Genomic DNA, 21578 nt, shown 5'->3' on the forward strand with positions numbered 1-21578 from the left:
ACTTCCTCTCCTAGGTAGAGTCACTGGTTTTAGGGATCCTCCTCAGGGGCAAGGCTTCGGTTCGAGCCCTGAGGGAATTCTATGAAATACACCTGACAGTTAGAATTGCAGCTGGTTGCAGAGCCTCATGCTCTGCTAATGCAAGCATTCTTAATTATATAAGGAGTTGTCAGGTCATCTTTGCAGAGGCTCTGCCGCCATTCAGACCCCAAACCAATTGCTCTTAATGTTCAGGGGTCTTTTACTTCATCCTGTCTTGGTCAGACAAATGGAGTGGTGCCTTTAGAGCCTTGGTTAATAGTGACTGTCAGCGGTGACCTTTTAAAGAGTTTTACGCTCTTTATGGCCAATTAAATAATTTCCTTGACAGAGAGGGAAAGCGCCCCCAAAGGCTGCTATTCCTGGTCAGCATGGGAAATTGGAATTCCCATATTGCTCAGACTGCCAAAATCAAGATAAAACTTGAGTCGCAAGATTTAAATTGGGAGGTGCCGCGTGAGTGCTGACAGTACCGTGGCACGTGCGGCAGCCAATTTGTGTGATTTAGCACTCTTTACTGTAATCTGTGGCAGCATGGAGCCTGAGGGCAACAGTGCTGCAGTAAAAGCAGTTTCAATCGTGCAAAGGATAGTAGAACTGGAGTGGCAGCCTGAGGCACAGGGGTCAGTCCCAGCAGCATCGTCAATGGCTGAGAAGTCAAAAGCCTCCAGTTACTCAAAAAAAGTGCAGTTCCAAGGCCAGAAAGAATGCTAAGGCTCTAAGAATATCTAAGGCTGCACAAAAAGACGAATGTGGAAGACAGAAGGCTCTGGAAAAAGATATGCAATAAGGCTAATAGCAGATAGCCTCTCCTGTCAGATTTAGGAGGTTAAGCTAGGCCAACCCAACTGATAGGCTGCAGTTGTCACCAGAGGGTACTAGAGAACAGGAAAAATTCAAATGTTCTATTCAGCCTTGCAACAGCTCAGATGTCTGGGGTTCTGCAGATATTTTAGCAGTTTTTGCAGCATTTTGAGCCAATCCGGGGGAGGGGGAGTAGTCAGAGCCATTCCAAAGACCACTTTCATCCCCACAGCTGCTGGGCTCCGCCCAGAATTGGGGTCTCCAGCTCCTGTACCAGACAATATGCAGGCAATCATAGATGAAGCAATAAAGCAATAAATTCCTGCAGCCTTTCAGCAATATGTGAGACCTTCTGGAGGATTGGCTTACTCATTAGATCCACCCCAAAATAACAGCTCCCAATTTCAGGGTGTATTTCCAGACCCGGTATCCCAGATGCCAGAGGAAGATGAGGGGCCGAAAGAAAGCCAATTATCTGAGGATGAGGATATGGGGCCAGATAAGCCAGTGTTTACTGGACTTTTCCAACAGGGCTTATTAAGTCCCTGTTATTTAAGGTGCGTAATGTGGCCCAACTGTGTTCCACAGCTATGCAACTTGAATCCAGCAACCCTGATCCAACAGTGTCACTGTTTGCAGAACCCATTACACAGTCTGAGGTTATTCCATCCCTCAATTTTTCATCGATGTGGTTCAGCAAAAGTGGGCTTCTCTGAGGACTGCCACCAATCCATCGGCCATGGATAAAAGATTTTACAACGTGGCCCCAGACTTCTCCAAGATTCTACATGTCCCAGAGGTTGATGCGCAAGTGACAATGCTCCACATATTGACTACCATGCCAGGGGATCTGCAAGATTGCCTCAAGCCTGAGGACAAGTGTGCAGAGCAGACACTGCAGCAAGCTCACCAAGCAGCGGTGTGGGCGGTTCGAGCATCCATGATCACTTCATTTTTCAACAGAGCATCTTTGCTGTGGCTTCACCAGATGCAACAGAGGATCCCAGCATCAGATGTCAGGTCACACCAGGTCTTGAACAAACTTGTGGCTTCCATCCAATTTTCGGCAGATACTATGCTCAACACCACAAAGTTTGCAGCCAGATCTATCGACTCCACAGTAGCAACCCGCCTCTGCTCTGGCTTCAGCAATGGCAGGCCGACAGTCACCACAAGTGGTGCTTGGCTGCGGCCCATTTCAAAGGGGAACAATTCTATGGTGAAGTTCTGGACCTGTTCCTCATTGAGTCCAAGGACAAGAGGAAGATATTGCCTTCTGTCTACCGGAGAGGCACCTTTCATCCATACCCATATGTCATCCGGCCTTCCTTTTGGGGGCCAATTCCACCGCCAGCAACAGCCTGGCCACAGGGAGACTTTTTTCCGAGGCATCACCAGTATCAGGACAGGTTACCGAGGTAGACAGTCGAAGTGGCCCTTTCAGGGTGCAGGAAGTTGGCTTTTTCATTGCTCCAAATAGAGGCATGACTCAACCTCCCATTGGCAGTCAATTGGCCCTATTCGCTGACCGCTGGGAGGAGACTACCTCGGACACCTGGGTTAGAGAGACTGTGAGGTCAGGTCTAACTTGGATTTTCTCTCCACACCCCCGAGGTTCTTCATCACTGCCCCATATCAAAGAATCCTTCTAAGAAGACCCTTATGACTTCGGCAATTCAGCATCTGCTGGACATTGAGGTCATACAATTTAATGTATGGCCTCCAGAAGGGCAATGGGGCAGGGATTTTACTTGATTCTGTTTGTCATTCCGAAGGCCTCTGGGGGTTGCAGGGCGATTCTTGATTTTAAAAGACTGAACTGCCATCTTGTATACCGCTGGTCAAGATGCACTCCTTTCATTCCATTTTAGCAGGCCGGCATGGTGATTTCCTCGCCTCCATTGACCTCACCAAGGCATACTTGCACATTCCCATTCACCCCCAGCATTGGCAGTTCCTCCAGTTAGCAATAGCATAGTTCCACTATGTGGGTGTCAAAGGGCATGTCTAAACAACAACTTTGGCAGACTCAGTCCAATCAGCGAGCAGACGAAGTCAACCTATTCTGAATGCTATCTCCACCCTATGAGATGTGGTGTATCAGGTAAGACCAACGCCCCTCTAAATGAATGTTAGGGTAAACTTTCTGACAGTAAAAATAGTGAACCCAAGTGGTAAAAAAGATCACGGGCTTTGTTTACTAAATGTATTTGAGTGAAATATTCAAAGAGAGATTCAACCTAGAAATAGGGAGAAATTTTCAGACAGTGAGAACAATCAACCAATGGAACAGGTTGCGTTCAGAAATTGTGGGAGTTTCATTACTGGAGGCTTTCAAGAGCCTGGATTGCCATCTGTCAGAAATGGTGTAGGGTCTCCTCCTTGGGGGTGGTTTGGACTAGATGATCTACAAGTTCCCTTCCAACTCTATTAATCTTTTTATCTGAAATATTGGCAGCTACTTTCTGGGACCACTTTTATTTGTATTAATAAAAAGAATAAATTTTACAAGTGAAGGTCTAAGTGGTCCCTTCCAATTCTACGATTTAACCAATTTAGGGTTCTACCTAGCTTATTGCTCTTCTTTCTGTCAACCTTATTTTTCTTGATGTTCACTTTGTTGTTTAATAGAGAAATCATTTCAATAATGAAGGTATGACAAGACTATTCCTGACTTTGATTTATCAGACTTATATTGCAGGGATTTGACTGATATAAGTTATAGAAATACCAGCCATAATTTTACACAGGAAATCATATTTCAACATGTCCACCAAGTGTTCCTTATTCAGAACTAATCAAGATTCTGTTTCACATCAATAAAATCAAGTATTGTTTCTTTGCTTAGAAAAAAAAGAAAAGATACATGCATTCTTACATTCTCTGGAAGGACGGTTGTTATTCCATGAGTCAAATATGATGCAATATCAGGATCATTTGCTCGGCCATAAAATACTCTTTCTTTACCTGTAGGAGGATTGCTGGTGTTTCGAAACTTTTGTACAACAGGTGGCGTAATTGGCTATAAGACAACATGAAAGCCATTTTAAAGTTTATATTCTTGTAAATATCTTGCCTTAAAAATTAGATGTGTCTTACAGTAATGGGTTGCCAATTTTTTTACTACCAGTTCAGGCATGCTTGCGCTTGCTCGTGACCAGATGGGTGGGAGAAGCTTCTCATCACTGCTACTACCGGTTTGCCTGATTAGGGCCAAACCAGGAGTAACCCACCTAACTGCATTAGTTCATTAATATAGGTGGTCCTCAACATACGACTACAATTAAACATAGAATTAATTTTATTAAGTGAAAAATTTGTTAAGTGAAATTTGTCCTATTTTACAACTTTTCTTGCCACATTTCCTAAGTGAATCACTGCAGTTATTAAGTGAATCTGGTTTCCCCATTGACTTTGCTTGTCTGAACATTGCAAAAGATGATTACATGATCTCAGGATACTGCAACCATCATAAATATGAACCAGTTGTCAAGCATTTGAATATAAATCACATGACCATGGGGATGGTACAATGGTCATAAGTGTAAAAAATGGTCATGTCACTTTTTTTCAGTGCCGTCGTAGCTTCAGACAGTCACTAAATGAACTGCATGTTCATTTCATGAGGACTACCTGTATATACTCAAAATAACACCTTTATTAGAATTAGATAAAATATCACTAATTTGTCAAGTTTTACAATGTAGTTCATCAAAAGGTATAATTATTGGAAAGGAGAGTAAAGAGAAATAGATATGACATTACAGTCCTTTAATAGTTATCCCCAAACTGGTATTCTCCAGAAATGTAGGCCACAACTCATAATTATCAGCCAGTATAATTACAACAAAAATATTTCAAGCAGAAGTAATGTCTGTAATATCATTAATATTCTCACTGATTGTTATCTTCACAGGATCTCTACTGCTAACAATGTGAAAACAGAAATATATTTTAAATACCCATAAAATGTCTTACATATCTTGATTGTTCTGAAGGAATATCTTCCTAATCTTTCATTACAGTATTAAACAACATGGCACAGTATTTTTTAAAAAAGTGAAACTGTTCTCTAATTGTTTTCCCAAAGGGTAATGTACATGAACAATTGGTAATGATCATTGACAAAACAGCTTAAATGTGTGGAATGGCTATTCTGGACCTAAGTGTTCCATCAGAACTTCATTTTTTTAAATGAACTACATTTTTTACATTTATATATGTCTTTAAAAAAACCTTTAGGATTCCTTGGTATGATTGAAGACTTACTTCTAAAAAACATGAGGAGAGTCCAGATCAAAATTAATTTGGCTTAATTTAATTTGTCTTGAACTATAATTAAATATAGTTAATGGGACAAAACATTATGTTTAATAATTGCACGCATGCACACACACACAAATACACATGCAAGGTGGTTAAATGGAAAGATAATAAGATTGAAGAATTAAGATACTCACTTTGGGTAGGATTTCAGTAAGACAAGAGGCAGCTGTTTCTCCAATTGGTATCAACTTTCCAGCCTACAAAAAGCAACAAGTGAAACTACACAGGCAAAAGACATAGGAAAGAAAATGATTGTACTCCAGTTCCAGAGCTCAGTATGATTAGACAGCATTTATTTTACTTTCACTAGGTCCTGGTAAGATTTGGAGGGTCCCATCCCAGTAAACCATCTAACACTCGTCCAGATTTTTGTTATTTTACAATTACAAAGTGTCTAGATTGTGGTCTGGCAGTAACTCTCCCCAATTCCATTTTGCTCTGGCTTAAGAATGTTCTTAGGATGTTTGCAAATGACAACGACCTTGGGAAAGGTGGCCAAAACAGTGTTTGTCAATATCTGAAAGTCTTACAAGTTGCCGAGTTTGACAAACGCTGGTCTAAAAGGCAGGAGATGGGGCGTCCTTTGGGGCCAGGGGTCTCCAACCTTGGCAAATTTAAGTCTGACGGACTTCAACTCCCAGAATTCTCCAGCCAGCTAAACTAAGCTAAGCTGGCTGGGGAATTCTGGGAGTTGAAGTCCTCCAGGCTTAAAGTTGCCAAGGTTGGAGACCCCCTGCTTTGGGCAACGAAGAGTTGGGACAACTACTAATCCAAAAGCAGAAAGACCGAGATGGCGTCAGTGACGAACACAAGATATAAATACTTACTGTGGGGAGCTCAGGAAACCGGTCGATATATTTCCCCTGGTACACTTGCCCAACGGTCCCACGCAGCCTCTTAACCGGTAGCCCGCCCACCATCCTGACCAGCTGGGCAATGGCGGAAAGAGGATGTTTCCTCGGGTAACCTAGCGACGGGAAAGTTTTTCGCTCCGCTCTCTCTGCTCCCCCCATCCCAAGAGTAAGTACTTAATGCACAATTTTTTTCTCTGAACGATTTGCAAGGTGCGCGCCTATTTGAGTCATGGATGTACTATATGTACTATAAGGCATGTAATTGTACCACTTTCCCTGCAAATATTCTGGGGCTACCACCTTTGAGATTTGCTGCTATCTATTGATTGTCGGGATTCTTACAGTCCAAATAATGCTGGGAGTATTTAAGGTGGATTGCTGTCAACTTTACTTCGAACATAATTCACTGATATGCAGATAACACTAAGAATCTGAGCGTCATCTCGTCTCCAATTTTCCAGAGTCAAATGCCTGAAGAAAAACTTAAGTTTATAAATCCTTTCTAAAGATCAACAGGCTATCCAAAGACCAAGTTAGAGTGCATTTTTTTGAACTTTGTTCTTCTACTACCAAAATTTCCTTAGGGGGGGCAGGCTGTAAATGTTATGAAATGAAAAAATAAAAATATTCGCTTTTTTAAAAAGCATCAGTCTGCAGAAATCATTTGAATTGTTTTGTTATTTTTATTTGCATGCCTATTCTGCAAATAGGTAAAGGTAGTCTAAATACATGCTTTCAACCACTGATTGTTTGGGTAATTGTATTTTTAAAAAAAGGCAGTTCAGAGAATAGGAAGCAAACTCAGGTCTATATTCTAAACTTAGATTTTATTCTCGCCACCAGATGGCCTCATATTATGTAGCTTTGCCATTGAACAACTAAACAAAGGGGTTAGAAAATGTAGAAATGTTGCCCACTTTGATAAAGGCTAGATTAGAAAACTAGCCAAACCAGTTTACTATCACCTGTAAAGATGTGTCAGAAAATATGAAATTTAAGACATAATTAAATGTACCACAATATAATAAATATGCCCAATTCCCATACAAAATTTACTGTTCTTACTGCTTTCTCCACAAACAATAAAAATACAAATCATTCAGCAAAATAAGATTGTTAGTTTATTGCTATAAAGATTCATTATCATTATTCAATACTATGAATAACTTACCTTTACAAAATTAACTTTATTTCATTGAAGGAAGCAACATAATTAGTACATTTTGCTTTACGTAAGATTAAAAGACCTGTATCAAGTAAACATTGTGCATTAACAGAAAAAAATGTTACCACAAAATTATTCTAATTTTATATTATATTTTAATTCCTGGATTCTTATAGCAAACTAACAAGCCATTTTATAGCCTAATGCAATGCGTGTACCAAATTAATCTAACTCTTGCAACTTTTTTCCAGTTTGATTGTGCCCATTGTCCTTTTTTAAAAAGCGGTTACTGATTTTAATCTGATAATGTAAAACAATATCCTCTAGGCATGTTCCTTGATCGTGATTAAATCAGATGATGAGTCTTAAGAATTTACTCACATACTCTCCATATCCCATTGCTGAGATGGCAGCTTAAAATTTCTTGGGGACATGTTTTTAGAAAAGAGACTGTATCTTGGTGCCTGCCTGCTATTGAAGTAGGTACAGCCAAATTAGAGAATTATATAATAATTCAACTAAATAATACCATAATCTGTCAGGAAGTTATGTTTTCCATTTGAAAATGGAATAAACCTATTATGTGAACAAAGATCTGCAGAGCTGTATTGCTTGCTGCTTTCTTCTATCTTAGTGCAGGGTTCTATACCTTAGTGATCATTTCTGTTCTGGCTGCTGGAAAAAGCAGGTTGTTTCCTGATCCTATGTTCTTTTGGATAGGACAATAATGACCTCAAAACAATTCTTTGGTAAAGTCTTTGCCAACAGGCAACAGCATGACCTCACAAGCAATAAAGTCTCCAAATAGCTACCCTGATCCACAAAACTTAATGTCATCACCAGAACACAGAACACCCAAGGCTGTGCTACTATGCTAAACCAAGAGATGAGAGACATCAAAGGGCAGCACGGTAATGAGACCAAAAATTCCAACAGGGATCCTTTCAGTTTTTGAGGTTGACACTTGAAGGAAACATATAGTGAGGAATCAACCGTTATTTGCTAAACTCGTCTATTCTGTTCATGTCATCTATTGAAGAAATCCTGCCCTAACTTAATTCACCCAAAAAGAAGATATAATAATAAGAATTTTGTGGGGACACCAGTTTTCCAGCCAAGTTTTCTTCTTTTAATCTTGAGTATGTAAACAATAATTAGAGCTATGTGAATCAACCATTAATACCTTATAGGTATCTAGATAGGCAGTCAGTTCTGCTTTTCAACTAAACAATACCATAATTCAGTTTCTGTAATATTCTGGAGATAGAAACAGATTGATACCAAAGAGAAAGGGGAAGTATTAAGGGAAGCTGGCTTACTTTCATTTTAAAAAAGTAAAGATAATGGCAGTCCTGTTGCAAATTAATTGTAGAAGCAGTGTCTAATGTGAATTATGAACCCCATGTAACTTTTAAGACTATAAAATGGGCTATGAAAGTAAAGACTTTAGAGATTTCACTACCTCTTTGTCCTCATCTATTGATAGTCCATCGTTCTGCAATTGAAATCAGATAGATTAAATATTGTAAAACCCCTAAACTGTCTGTTAATGTTACTGGGACTGTTTTGAGAACTGAATTCCATAAGACAGAAGATAAGCAAATTGGATGTCAGAACAAGTCGTGAATATTATTGAAAAGAGAAAATAAAGTCAAATAATATGGCATCTTAACAGAATTTTGGAAAACTATTAGAAGAGACAAGAAACAATATTACAACATCTATGAAGACATCAGTCAGAAATTCATATTAAAGTGCATTGATGAGACAGGTAGGAGAGAGATCATTTAGAGGAGGGTTATCTTTGTAGTCACTAAGAGCCAACACTGACTTAATGGCATACAATCAAACAATTATGACATCAGTGTTTCTGATGTTAAACAGAGCGAGTTGCCAGTCTATTATTATCACAGAAGTACAATACTTGCCACTGTATTACTGTTAATTATTTACAGGAAGTACTTAACGGCATGATGTTGACTTTGCCTCTTCAGTTTTATGTAATAGTTACATTGATTTTAAATAAATTCCATAAAACGTGGATAATATATTGTGTGCAAACTGCAAAATGAAGCATAAATATGGTTCTGAATATCTGAAATATTTATAAATATATTTTGTGATACATAGATTCTCTTCTTCCTGATAATGTTGCCTTTAAAGATAAAGATTTTAAAATAAAGTATATTAAGAGTATATTAAAATATATAGAAGAGGAGGGGTATTGAATCACAAATAATCTTTAATGGCTATTTAAACTTCCTTTAAATATAGTATAGATACTTTCAAGTATATGGTCAAAGGGATATATTAGTTTAGGAAAGAAAGCAAGAATATTCTGACTTGTGCATAAGTAATTATGCAATCCATTATGTTTTGGTATTACCAGTATAAGCAGACTTCAGGCTTATGTAAATTCTATTTTATTTATATAAGAACCTATTTTATTGTTTGTTTGTTTGTTTGTTTATGAATATTTTTGAACAACCAGTGGAACAGCTTGCCTTTAGAAGTTGTGGGTGCCCCAACACTGGAGGCTTTTAGGAAGAGACTGGACAACCATTTGTCTGAAATTGTATAGGGTCTCCTGCTCAAGCAGGGTGAGACTAATTCACAGATGTCAAACTCGATTGCGTCTCGTGACATATCACAATGTTTTGTGCCTTTGCAGAGCCAGGGTGGGCATGGCCTGCAGTTGACGCATTCCACCCATGGGCTGCCAGTTTGACATTCCTGGACTAAATGATCTCCAAGGTCTCTTCCAAGGTCTCTCTGTTAATCTGTTTTTCTATATTTATAGTGTTGGTTCTTGAGTTTTCCCAGAGTCTAGTAAAAAAAGGCAGAAGCAATGATTTGCCATCTTCTGGTGTGAGAAATCCTTGCTAACATACTGAGAATTAGTTGGTTGGAACTGAGTCTATCTACTCCTGGCCAATCCTAGCAACTATCTTGGTATAATATAAAATATAGAATCTCCATGAGTACTAACTAGTATAACGCATTATGCAAATCTCTAGGGGCTTTGTATTCATTCATAAATGTTTCACGTTTTAAATCAGTTGCATCATTCCTCTGTGCTATAACAATGTTATTTTGTCTCAATTGATAGCAAATGAGTAGCAACTCCCTCCTTCCTCCCTCCCCCTCCCCTTCCTTTCTTTCATTTTCTCCTACCCCCTTTTATTTTTGATAATTCTGAGGGAACTAGTCCAAAATAACCATTATCAATTCCATTCTCTTTCAAAATCTGCAAAAAGGATACACTTAATTGAGGTAGTCTGAGTTTGTATTAAGCGGTCACAATGATTGATCACCATTTTATATGAACCCTTTAAGAAGCCCTATATGAACATCATTCAATTTCCAGATTAGACTGGTCATGACCCTAATAGCATTCCATAAGGCCAACATGATTGTTACACTAGGCGTGAAGAAGCAGAGCCCACTTAGTGGATCTGTTGAATGTGGATTTTTAAACCCTGGCTGTGGCTTTTGTTAATTTCATTTGTATTGGTTGATGTGTATTTTATTTTGACTGAATTCTTTTTTGTACTGTATGTTTAGATTGTTGTAAATTCTCCAGAGAGGTTATTATTTATTAAACTTCTATGTTGCTCAACTCATCATGACTCTGGGCGGCTCATAACAAATCAATTACAATAATTTCACACAGTTGAGATGGGTGGCCATACAAATCAAATAATGAATATGACACTAGCTCTGAAATATCAATGTTGTCGCATGGAATAGGGCTCGTTGTGGAAATCCCGCGCTAGCTCAGCTGGCCACATCTGACGAGGAGAGACGTAACCTATACGAGTCTTCTGGCCTCCCACAATTCCCAGCGCGATCCGCCTGCTTTCATAGAAAACGCCCCTCTACGGTCTCCATCTGTAACGACGACCCGACGGGCACGTGATTGTGCAAGACGGAAATGATATGAGGCCGGGGTGCGGTGACGTGGCAAGAGGAGGCGGCGCGGCTAGGGGAAGTTACGTGTTCGTGTTTTGGTCCGGGAGTGGAAGGAGGGGGAAAAGACGGAAGTTGGAGGCCGAGTTTACCCTATCGTGAGGCACGGAAGAGCCCCGTTTCCTCGCCCTCTGGTGCTGTGAGCCACAGGAACCGGGCGTTGGGCGGCATCTTTTCTTTTCTCAGGGATCTGTTCCATCACAGCCAGGTAACGATACATCAAAGCCGGACCTAATGGGGGAGGAGGCCGTGGCTCGAACAAAACGGATAGGCGCCTGCGATGCACTCGCTCCCCCTCTTTTTTTGGGAGGAGAGGATTTGAGCTTCGTCCACGATGCCTCAGATCGGTGTGGAAGTGGAAGGAGATGCGGAGAAGACGGAGAACTGAGCCGTTCCTCCTTTCACCCTCAAAATGGCGACCCCAATTCTCCCACTTCCTCTTATTCCTGGGGCAGGGCTGCCGGAGAAAGGCGATGTCGTGGGGGGCAGAAGGAATTTTGGAATGCAGGGTGGGCATCTTTCGAAGAGGGAATGAAATACGGAACTGAATGTAATTGAAAAGCACCTTCTATTGTGGGTTTGATATGTCATAGGCTGTATTAGTTAACTCATGCCTGTGTCTCATTATTCCGAAATGCTTCAGAATATCTCGATGGATTAATAATATATAAAGATGAACAGTTATTTTGATAAGGCATAAGGCTTTTGGACACTTTGCAATTTAAAGTGTCAATCATCCGTTTTATTAGAATTGTAGCCTCAGGTTGTATGAAATTAGTTGCAAAAAAATGCTGCACATCAAAAATTCAGGTTTTATTTTTTGTGACATATCAGTATCTTAAAATACTTAAAATGTAGTTCAATATTTAAATTCTGCTTTAAAAATTTGTCTCATTAGATATTGTTTCAGATCAATTTTACTTCAATTTCCTAAGAATCTGATATTTTACCATAGATGTTTTATAATCTAAATAGTTTATTAATATGTAATTCTTTCCCAAGGTACAACAAAGGCAAAAAAGCAACATATTCTTGCTTCTGTCACTTCCTGCTTCTATTTCTGGATCCCAAACTAAATAATATGAAAAGACAGGAGACAGGTCTCATTTTTTTCTTTCTATGAACATGGACAAAGTGGCAGAAATATTGTTCATGCTTATTTTGTTCCAATGAAATTGGTCCTAAGTAACTCTTGGGGTGAGAGGGGTGGAGGAGAGGATAGTAAAACTATAAGCATAGTATATTTTGAGACTGGTACTTACTAACAATGGAGTTTAAAAACCTTTTGTATGCCTTTAATAATGGTATAAATGTGCTTCTTTAACTTTTAAAGAACGGTGAATATATTTAGTATCTAGATTAAAAAGCTTGTAACCTTATATCTGTCTGATATTTATTTTCAAGTGAAATTTACATATGCAAACACAATTCCATATAATCTTGATATAGGTATAGTTACCATTAGAATTCAACCTATGTGTAGAATAGCTTTCTTTTCTTCAATAAGTGTGATCTCATGGGATCATTGAATAATTGCTTTAAAAAGATGAGAAAGCATCAGCATCTTTTTTCAGGTGAAGAAGTTCTGTGTTTTCATAATTCAAAAAGATATAATACTCTGTAATTACACTGAAAAAAAGAAAAATCATTTTGTCTTCTGGTATAGTTAATTTATATTAGAATAATATATTATTATTTCATAATACTTGTGATTTAAACCTTAATATTCTTCCTAAGAAATCTATGTAAAAAAGAAGTTAAAACATCCAATTTTAGTTATTTTCTATTTCTCTTGTTTTTAACATTTATAAAGAAGAAATCAAACACTTTTAAACAGTAAGATCATCAGAGGCCTTAATTCCAATTGAGAAACATAAATAGCTATATATAAACATAAATCTAAGAATTATCTTTTTATGGTCTATTCTCAGGGCTGAGATAGTAATTTAAGAGATCCTTAACTTTTCACTCTAATTTTAATAGCTTTTATGTAGTGTATCTATATTAACACAGCAGGAATAAACAATCTATTATGTTCAGATATTTATGGATCATGGTTTCTCATTATAGAAAAATCCTGAGATTCCGAAAGCAAAGTAAATTGCAAAAGATCATTATTGTAAGTGGGAAAGCAAACAGAATCATGTTACATCCATACTTGCAGTGTGGTATCAGTTTCATTTTAACTAGGATACAGAGGGTGATGTTCAGCTGAGTAAGAACTGATTAATATGTAACAGGATATGAAGTAGTTGATCCAATGAAGTACTGAGTAAATTGTCTGACTACTAAGCAGTTAAACTGGATTTGCAATACATGTTTACTTAGGAATAAATTCCATAGTATTCCATGACCTTATCTTTGAAGGGTGCTTTGTTTGAGGCTTAGTGCCAAACAATGGTCTGATGTGATCATGATATCATATCTATGTTCCTAAACCAGATATATTTTCAATCTTAGTACCAAGGGGACAACTATTTCCCCCCCCCCAATACATGGTTTTCAATGTATGAATCTGTAGAATTACTCTTTAAAAACTTGTCATTATTAAAATTCCCATATAATATGTGATTAGAATTAGAAAATAATAGAGTTGGAAGACACTTTAGAAGACTTCTGATCCAATTCCCTGTTTAAGCAGGAGATCCTATACCATTCCAGATAAATGGCTGTTCAACATAATCTTAAAAACTTCCTGGATGGAGCATCCAGAACTTCCACTGATTAATTGTGTTCACTGTCAGGAAATTTGTCCTTAATTCTTGGTTCTCTCTTTGATTTGTATTCATCTATTGTTATTTTTTCTGCCGTCCAATGCTTTGAAGAATAGGTTGACCCCCTTCTCTCTGTGACAATCATTCAAATAGTAAAAGACTACTATCATGTCACACCTAGTCCTTCTCTTATGTGTGTTGTGATCAGAACTGGATGCAGTATTCCATATGCAATTTTACCAAAGCAATAGATAGTGGTTCAAATACTTCATGTGATCTTGGTACTATTCCTTTGTTGAAGCAGCCTAGGATTGCATTGCCTTTTTTGGTTAGCTGCTGTATACTGCTGGCTTATACTTAAATGATTGTTCACTAGGATTCCTAGATCCCTCTCAGAGTTGAGCCAAGTACCACCAATTCTATACTCTGTTCATTTAGTTTTTCTTGCCTGTGTAAAAATCTTAATGTTCTCATTACTAAATTGCATTCTGTTGGATGGGGCCCAGTATCCTTCTGGATCTTGAGCTTGTCTTCTAAACTGTTTGCTCTTCCCTACAGCTTGGTGTCTTCTGCAAATTTGATGAATTTCCCATTTATCCCTTCATCTAAATCATTTATGAAGATATTGGAGTACTGGGCCTAAGACAGAACCTTGGGGTACCCTACTGCATGCTTCCCTCCATGTCAGTTCCATTGAGGACTACATATTGAATGTCTTTGTGCTTAGCCAGTTATGTGTCCATTTGGTAGTATAGTTGTCTATTCCATTTTTCTATTTTACAAAGAAATAGATTATGGTCTACTTTGTCAAATGTGTTACTAAATTCCAGTATACTAACTTCACAGCATTTTGCTGATCCATTAATTTAGTCACTTTATCAAATAATGCAATAAAGTTTGTTTGGCATGATTACTTTTGACAAACTCTTATTGGCTTTTAGTATTAGTTTTGTTTATTTTTAGGTGTTTACAGATCTGTTGTTTGATTATCTTTTCCAAGATCTTTTCAGTTATTGTCAACTTGATTGGTCTGTAGTAAGTCTGTAATTATTTATTTTTTTCTCATTAATACTACCTTTTGGTAGAGAGGAAGCCAGCATATCCAGATTATAGTCATCTTGCTTACTTGCTATTATGGAATGGAATGAGGACTGGAAAAATGATAGGGAGCAAATTATATTTTGTTAAAACAAAATGAAAACTAGATTAATTTAGAAAGTTACATTAGAAAATGCAGGATTGACTTTCAATTTATAGCATCTTTAATTGATTTTCATAGCTGCCAAAAGGCTATGAAGAGTCAGTCTGGTATATAAGTAGTCCTCGACTTACAATTCCTTTAATGGCTACTCAAAGTTACAAAAGCACTGGAAAAGTGGCTTATGACCATTTTTCATACTATGTCCATTTCAGCATCCCATGGTCATGTGATTTATATTCAGATGCTTGACACTGGTTCATATCTATGACTATTACAGTGTCTTGGGGTCATATATTATTTTTTGGGACAGGACAGACAAAGCCAATGGGCAGGTCAGATTCACTTAACAACAGTGTTACTAAGTTAACAACTGCAGCCATTCACTTAACAAATGTGGCAAGAAAAGTCATAAAATGGGGCAAAATTCACTTAACACACTTCTTACTTAGCATCATAAATTCTGGGCTCAATTATGGTTTTCAAGAGCCAGTTAAGGACTACCTGTAGTAGTTAAAGTGTTAGACTAGAACTAGGCAGAAGAAGTTTTGAGTCCACCCTCAACTAAGGAACTCATGAGGTGACTTTCTTTTGCTATGCTATAAGCCAATTGATATCATAGTTTTTATAGGAATAAAACAGAGGGATCTGACATAAACTGCCTGAAATATCTGGGGGGAAATTTAGATATAAATAACAAATTATGATCATGGGAATTTGAGATAAAAGAAAACTCTTTCCTAAAAATAGAATATAATTTAAAATAAGTACCATAAATAATGTAAAATTGTTGAAATTATTAATTATTGTATTTAGAAATATAGTCATTCTGTTATTATTCCTCTATAATAAATTTGGCTTTCAGCTACAAAATGAATATAATGTCTATTGTAATTAAATAGATAATTAAGTCTTGTAGTATGCTTATATGTAAGCCTAAATAAAAATGTTATATACTGAAGAAATGAACTGTATTGGATCTTACATAACTTCATTGGCATCCAGATACTCTATGCTAAGCTTCCGCAACTTGTAGCAGCTTGCACATTGATACCTTAAAAATAATTATGGGCCACAAAGGAACAGTTGTCAAGCCAAAGAGCTGGTGGTAGTATGGAACTGATAAGGTTGGTGAGGCTTGAAGGTCTTTGGCAAAGTGTTTTTTTGGGTATTAATGTCTGCTAAAACTAGATTGCAACATTTGATAGCGGTAGATTTGTTAAATTTTTTAAAAAATATCAAGGAGTTGACAGGCCATATGCTATGTGTGCCTGCTCTAGACAAAATATTAGCACCCACACCCTGGGACCATATCGCAGAAGTTCAGTAGCTATCTAATTAACTTTTGCCAGTTAGCTAGCCTTTCATCTATCCATAAGAGTGGAATAGGAAGAGCAAGCTTCTCAGAAAAAAACCTATTTGATTTCAGCTTTATCTATTATATTCATTTATAAATGTACAATTTTAATTATTAGTGCATGTTTTGATTGACTGGTTGAAACAATGCAATAATAGATTATGCAGAATCTTATACTATACATACTTAACCCAGCTGTAAAGGAGAAATTTGCTTCTGTAGTCCTTTTTACATGCTTCCATATAACCTATATCTGCTCCCAAAAGTCTCCAGATTTGAAGCTGCAGTGGAAAAAGTAGAAAAAACTATTCTGCCATCAGTCATATCACAATAATTCTTCAGCAACAAACAACTCTGGGAGAATATTCCAATTTAGTAATGTTATAGTCAATTTACCAATAGCATGAATTTGTGACAATAATATGGATCGAAACAGAATTGAGGCAGCACTGTTGAATCACAATGTTGCTGTTTAGGAAGTTCAGTTGAACTGCACATTTGGGCGTGAAAAGAAAAAGGTTGGCCCAAAATAGTTTCCCAGTTTATTTTTGTTTCTGTATTCTAAAGATTACAGAATCTTAGTACTTGAGGTTTTGCTATAACTTGGTTCTTTTTCTGAGAATTGGTAAGTTCCAGTTCTTCTTGTGGTATTGTGTTGAAGTAATGTAATTGTACAAATTATTTAGATGGCTATATTTTATAAATTAAGGATTCAAATGAGCATTGAAGAAAGTGAATGTGAAAACCATCCTTGTCCTTTGAATTACATACTGGGTAGTGAGAGTCAGAATAAAGCCTAAATTTTATCTTGGGTTACATTTAATTGAAATGATGTGTGAAATATGATTATTCTCCATTAATATATTTATTAATTTTCCCATTCTGAATACATTAAAATTGTTATTTGTAACAATGTTCAGTGTTCAAGTGTGATGCTTACAACAATTTCACTGTGTCAACTATAAATAATGATTAAAATGGGGGGAAAATAAAGGTATTGAGTAATATGAAGGAAAACTAGAGATAGTCATTCACAAAAGGAGAATGTGAGGAGCAGGATTTGTCTTTATAATTCTATTATCTACTTCATATTCGTCTCAGTTACAAAGTAATGAGGAAAAATGAGTCTTATTTAGGCATTGAATTAATTAGACATAGGAGCACTTCAGTTCTGGATTGAAGAGGTGAATCAGTTCTCCTTTCAGATGAAATAAAGCTAGTCCTTGTTTAGCTACTGCAATCTTTTCCAGTAAATGGTGCTTAGAGAACATGTGACAGAAAGACAGAGAGAGGGAGAGATTGTAAAGATTTCTAGTTGCTGTTAACTCATCCATAAGTTTCAGCTAATGCAGAATGCCGCAGTGTGGACAGGCCTTGGGGCCCCTCGATGGCTCATGTTAGACTGCTGTTCCCCAAATTGCACTGGCTTCCGTTTTGTTTCATGTCCAATGCAAGGTGTTGATTTTCATCTTTAAATGCATGACATGGATCCAGCCTATCTGAGAAACCAATTCACCTTGATGGAGTTAGCTTGCCCGCCTCCCCATACTGGTAGAAAGGGTATGCTGTGGACCCCGTCAGCCAAGGAATTTTGACTGGCAAGATCTAGAAGAAAAATCTTTTCTACCGTGGTTCCTGCCCTCTGGACCATGCCTTTTCCCATCCTTTTAGCCTTCTGGAAGGCCTTAAGACATGGCTAGGCAAACTAGCCTGGAGCCCTAATGGGAATGTGGCAATTTGAAACCGGCTAACCTCCTTCCTCTACACACTTTACTCTCTTCCTTCCTGGTTAATTTTTTTAATTGACTTCTAATTTATTATCCCTACTTAGTGTTTTAAATGTTATTTGAATGCTTGTAAGCCACCCATGTGCCTCTGGTAAGATGGGCAAGTCACAAGATAGGTAAGTAGGTAGGTAGGTAGGTAGGTACGTAAGTACGCACATACATACATACATACATACATACATACATACATACATACATACATACCTCTTTGGTAGCAATGCTCAAGCTGCTTTCACTCCAGTATGTTTTTTGTGCAGAAATTTGGTTTTAAGTGCATGCATTGGTCAGATAATGATATTTCACTACTGTTTATAACTCTCATGTTTGTAAACAATTGCTAATTAAGGCAGTTGCTAAATGTGGATTGGCTATATATTATTGGAGTCTGTTTTCACCACTGCATTGTTGAGACATCTGAATCACTAGAGCTAAAGTCATATTTCTGCACTATTATTTTCAATTCTAGACCTAATCCTGTCTTGGACTAGCAGATTTAAAATGGAGGTGGTCCTGGTAATGACAAAATTTAGCAGGTTAAATTATTATAGCCAACTAATATTTCCCTCTTGTTTAAAAATGTTCATGAATACATACTTTACTAATCTTAACAATAAAGTGTTGTGAAATGAGGGACTCAATGTATTTCTTCCATATAATGATAGAAAATATTAGTCATAAAAATTGATATAATTTCTGAAACAGGGATACTATCCAAATATTTATTTGGTTCTTTGAGTTCTACCATTGCTTGTTACTAACTTTATTCACATTTTCTAAAACTTTCAGAATAAACAGATGGTGGTTAGCATAGCATTACCATTCAGAGATAAATTATTTTGCATTGTCAATTATAGTACTTCTAGGTCTCTAATATTAATTCTTGGAGATATTCTTGGAAATACAGTTCAGTCATATTTCCCTAAACCTCTCTGTGTGTGGCGGGGGTAGATGGATGGGTGGATTATATATATTGTATTTGATTTCCTGTAATTCCTTCCTGGTTAACCTGCTATCAAATATATATAGTGTTTTGAAAACCAAGACACCCTGTAGAGATTACTATAAATTTTAATATGACTCTGCCTGTGATCTTTTCTAAAATGTGAATGCTGTTTTATATTACAGGCTGCCTTGAGGTGAAGGCACATTGAGGTTCGCATCTTGGAATCTTTTTTTTTAAGAATCTGAAACAAGGGACTCCTTTCTAGTTTGGACATGGCCAACCGAGGAGCAACTAGACCCAATGGGCCCAATGCTGGGAATAAAATATGTCAGTTCAAGTTAGTTCTTCTTGGTGAATCTGCAGTTGGCAAATCAAGTTTGGTGCTTCGCTTTGTTAAAGGCCAATTTCATGAATTCCAAGAAAGTACAATTGGAGGTGAGAAATGTTACAATTTCAAATTTAATCATTTATGCTTATAAATTGGTAATTCATGTCAGAGTAAATAATTACATTATGCTTAATTGTGTCTCTGTCAAAAGCTATTATATTACTTGTATAATTTTAAAATTGTTTTGGTCTCTTTTATTCACTGAATTTTTAAAGTATCTGCTTAAAAATCCATGTGGCAATTTTTTAAGAAAATTCTTAAGCTACCGTTAACTATAGATAATGATATAATCTGCTATATCTTACAGTTAAGTAATTGTTATGTACTGTAATGGCGGGTGGAAATGACCTTGAGAAACTAGAGAAAAAGATGTTGCTAGGGAATGATCAGTAAGAGGACCATAACTCACAGCTCAGCAGCCCTCCACCTTTCTTGCTCCATGGATCAACAGCAGTGATGGGGGAAGAGGATGATTTTGCCTATGCAATCTACCTTATGCATATGTGCAAGCTTTGGGTGCTCGCCCGCCACTTGAATGGCCTGGCTCCCAACAGGCTCCTGCTCTCTCACCATCATTTTATTCTCATTAAAACTTAAGGAGGCTTCTCCCTTAGCCTCATGCTTTGTCTACTATGCATCTGTGGGCTGTGTTCCTTTTTATCTGTATTTTCTAGGCAGCATCTCTACTTGATATGTTAAGGTCATTCCCATATACCATTACAGGAACTTACAACTAAAACTGAGTCCAAAATTTCCTTTGCTAAGCAATGAGTTGTGCCTCATTTTATGACCTTTTTGCTACCATTGTTAAGCAAATCATTGCAATTAAGTGAATCATGTGGTCAATAAGCGAATCTAGATTCCCCATAGATTTTGCTTATCAGAAGCTGGTTAAGAATGTTTAAAAATGGTGATCATATGATGCAGGATAGTGCAATTGTGATAAATATATGCCAGTTCCCGATTGCCCAAATTGCTGCAATGGTTGTAAGTGTGAAAAATGTCATAAATTACTTTGAAATTACTTTAAATGAATGGTTATAAGTTGAGGATTACCTGTATGTTTATTGACCATTTGTTCAGTTGAACATTTGTTTGAAATTGCATTTGCATTCGTATTAATGCTTCCATACTCGTAGCATATCAGGCAGCAAGGGATCTCCAACATTTTTTATTTTTGGTGAGTATTTTTGCATCTTCCTATGTGATGTTTATAATCTTTTAAGTCTTCCATGAACATTCTTTGCCATGTATTTTGAGGATATCCTGTTGGATGTTTGGCATCGGGAGGGGGTGTCTATCTCATTGCCATCTTGGGAATTCAATTGTTCTCAATATGGAGAATATAAACTGCAAGTTGGAATCTTCTGCATACAACAATAATGTGTAATTTGTAGTAATATGGTCAAAATAATAAATCTAGGATTTTATGAAGGCATCTTTGTTGGAAGACATCAGGTCTGTTGTTAATACTGATGCTTTCCAGGTCTTACTGGCATTAATGGTTTGTTGGGATCACTATAGAGATGAGCATACAGAATTTAAGTTTCAATGATATAGACAATGACCAGATTTTTTTTTTAATTCTTTGCAATACGCGGTTGCTTTTCCAATGTGATTCTTGTTATCCATCTCTGTATCTTCAGTCGGAGCAATTACTACTTTTTTACTTCCTCAAGTTGCTGTAATCTAAGTGTGATTCCCCATATCTATTGTGTGTGGGGATTTAGATACATGTTCTTAGATTTCTCAGCACTTATCTTTGGTTGCTTCTTCATCTGAGACAGTTGTTACTTATTGTAGTTTTGTCTCAACTTTCTCAAAACAATATAATCTCCAAAATCCAGATTGCCAACTTACAAAGTTATAACAGCGAAATAAATAAATAAATAAATAAATAAATTTATGACCTTTGCAGTGTTCCTCAATCACATGGTCACAAATATAGCCCATAAGCATTGTCCTGTTTGACCTGTGTTTTTTTTTCCTCATGCATCATAATACCAGTGATGTTTATGTAGAAGATTAATATGT

The 21578-nt window shown here is 37.1% G+C and overlaps 2 protein-coding genes across 4 annotated transcripts in view; one reads left to right on the forward strand and one right to left on the reverse strand.

The window, feature by feature from the left end:
* EFHB (EF-hand domain family member B) overlaps positions 1 to 6115 on the reverse strand; it is a 37888-nt gene extending 31773 nt beyond the window's left edge. For both annotated transcript variants that reach the window (XM_087711846.1, XM_087711845.1), the window contains exons 1-3: positions 5997 to 6115; positions 5304 to 5366; positions 3722 to 3865 (exon numbers count right to left, since the gene is read on the reverse strand). In XM_087711846.1, coding sequence (XP_087567972.1) covers positions 3722 to 3865; positions 5304 to 5366; positions 5997 to 6089 — 300 coding nt within the window. In that variant the 5' untranslated portion in view covers positions 6090 to 6115. The remainder of the gene's footprint in view (positions 1 to 3721; positions 3866 to 5303; positions 5367 to 5996) is intronic.
* A 5061-nt stretch (positions 6116 to 11176) lies between these two features.
* Positions 11177 to 21578, forward strand: part of RAB5A (RAB5A, member RAS oncogene family) — a 28249-nt gene continuing 17847 nt past the window's right edge. Inside the window, exons 1-2 of one of the 2 annotated variants that reach the window (XM_087712843.1) lie at positions 11177 to 11365; positions 19339 to 19591. In XM_087712843.1, the coding sequence (XP_087568969.1) occupies positions 19429 to 19591 (163 nt within the window). In that variant the 5' untranslated portion in view covers positions 11177 to 11365; positions 19339 to 19428. The remainder of the gene's footprint in view (positions 11366 to 19338; positions 19592 to 21578) is intronic. The other variant, XM_014051865.2, reaches the window with a different exon arrangement.

The sequence above is a fragment of the Thamnophis sirtalis genome, unplaced genomic scaffold (assembly GCF_051295495.1).
Source record: "Thamnophis sirtalis isolate CommonGarterSnake01/CBP01778 unplaced genomic scaffold, rThaSir2_p1.2 scaffold_4, whole genome shotgun sequence".
Classification (NCBI taxonomy): domain Eukaryota; kingdom Metazoa; phylum Chordata; class Lepidosauria; order Squamata; family Natricidae; genus Thamnophis; species Thamnophis sirtalis.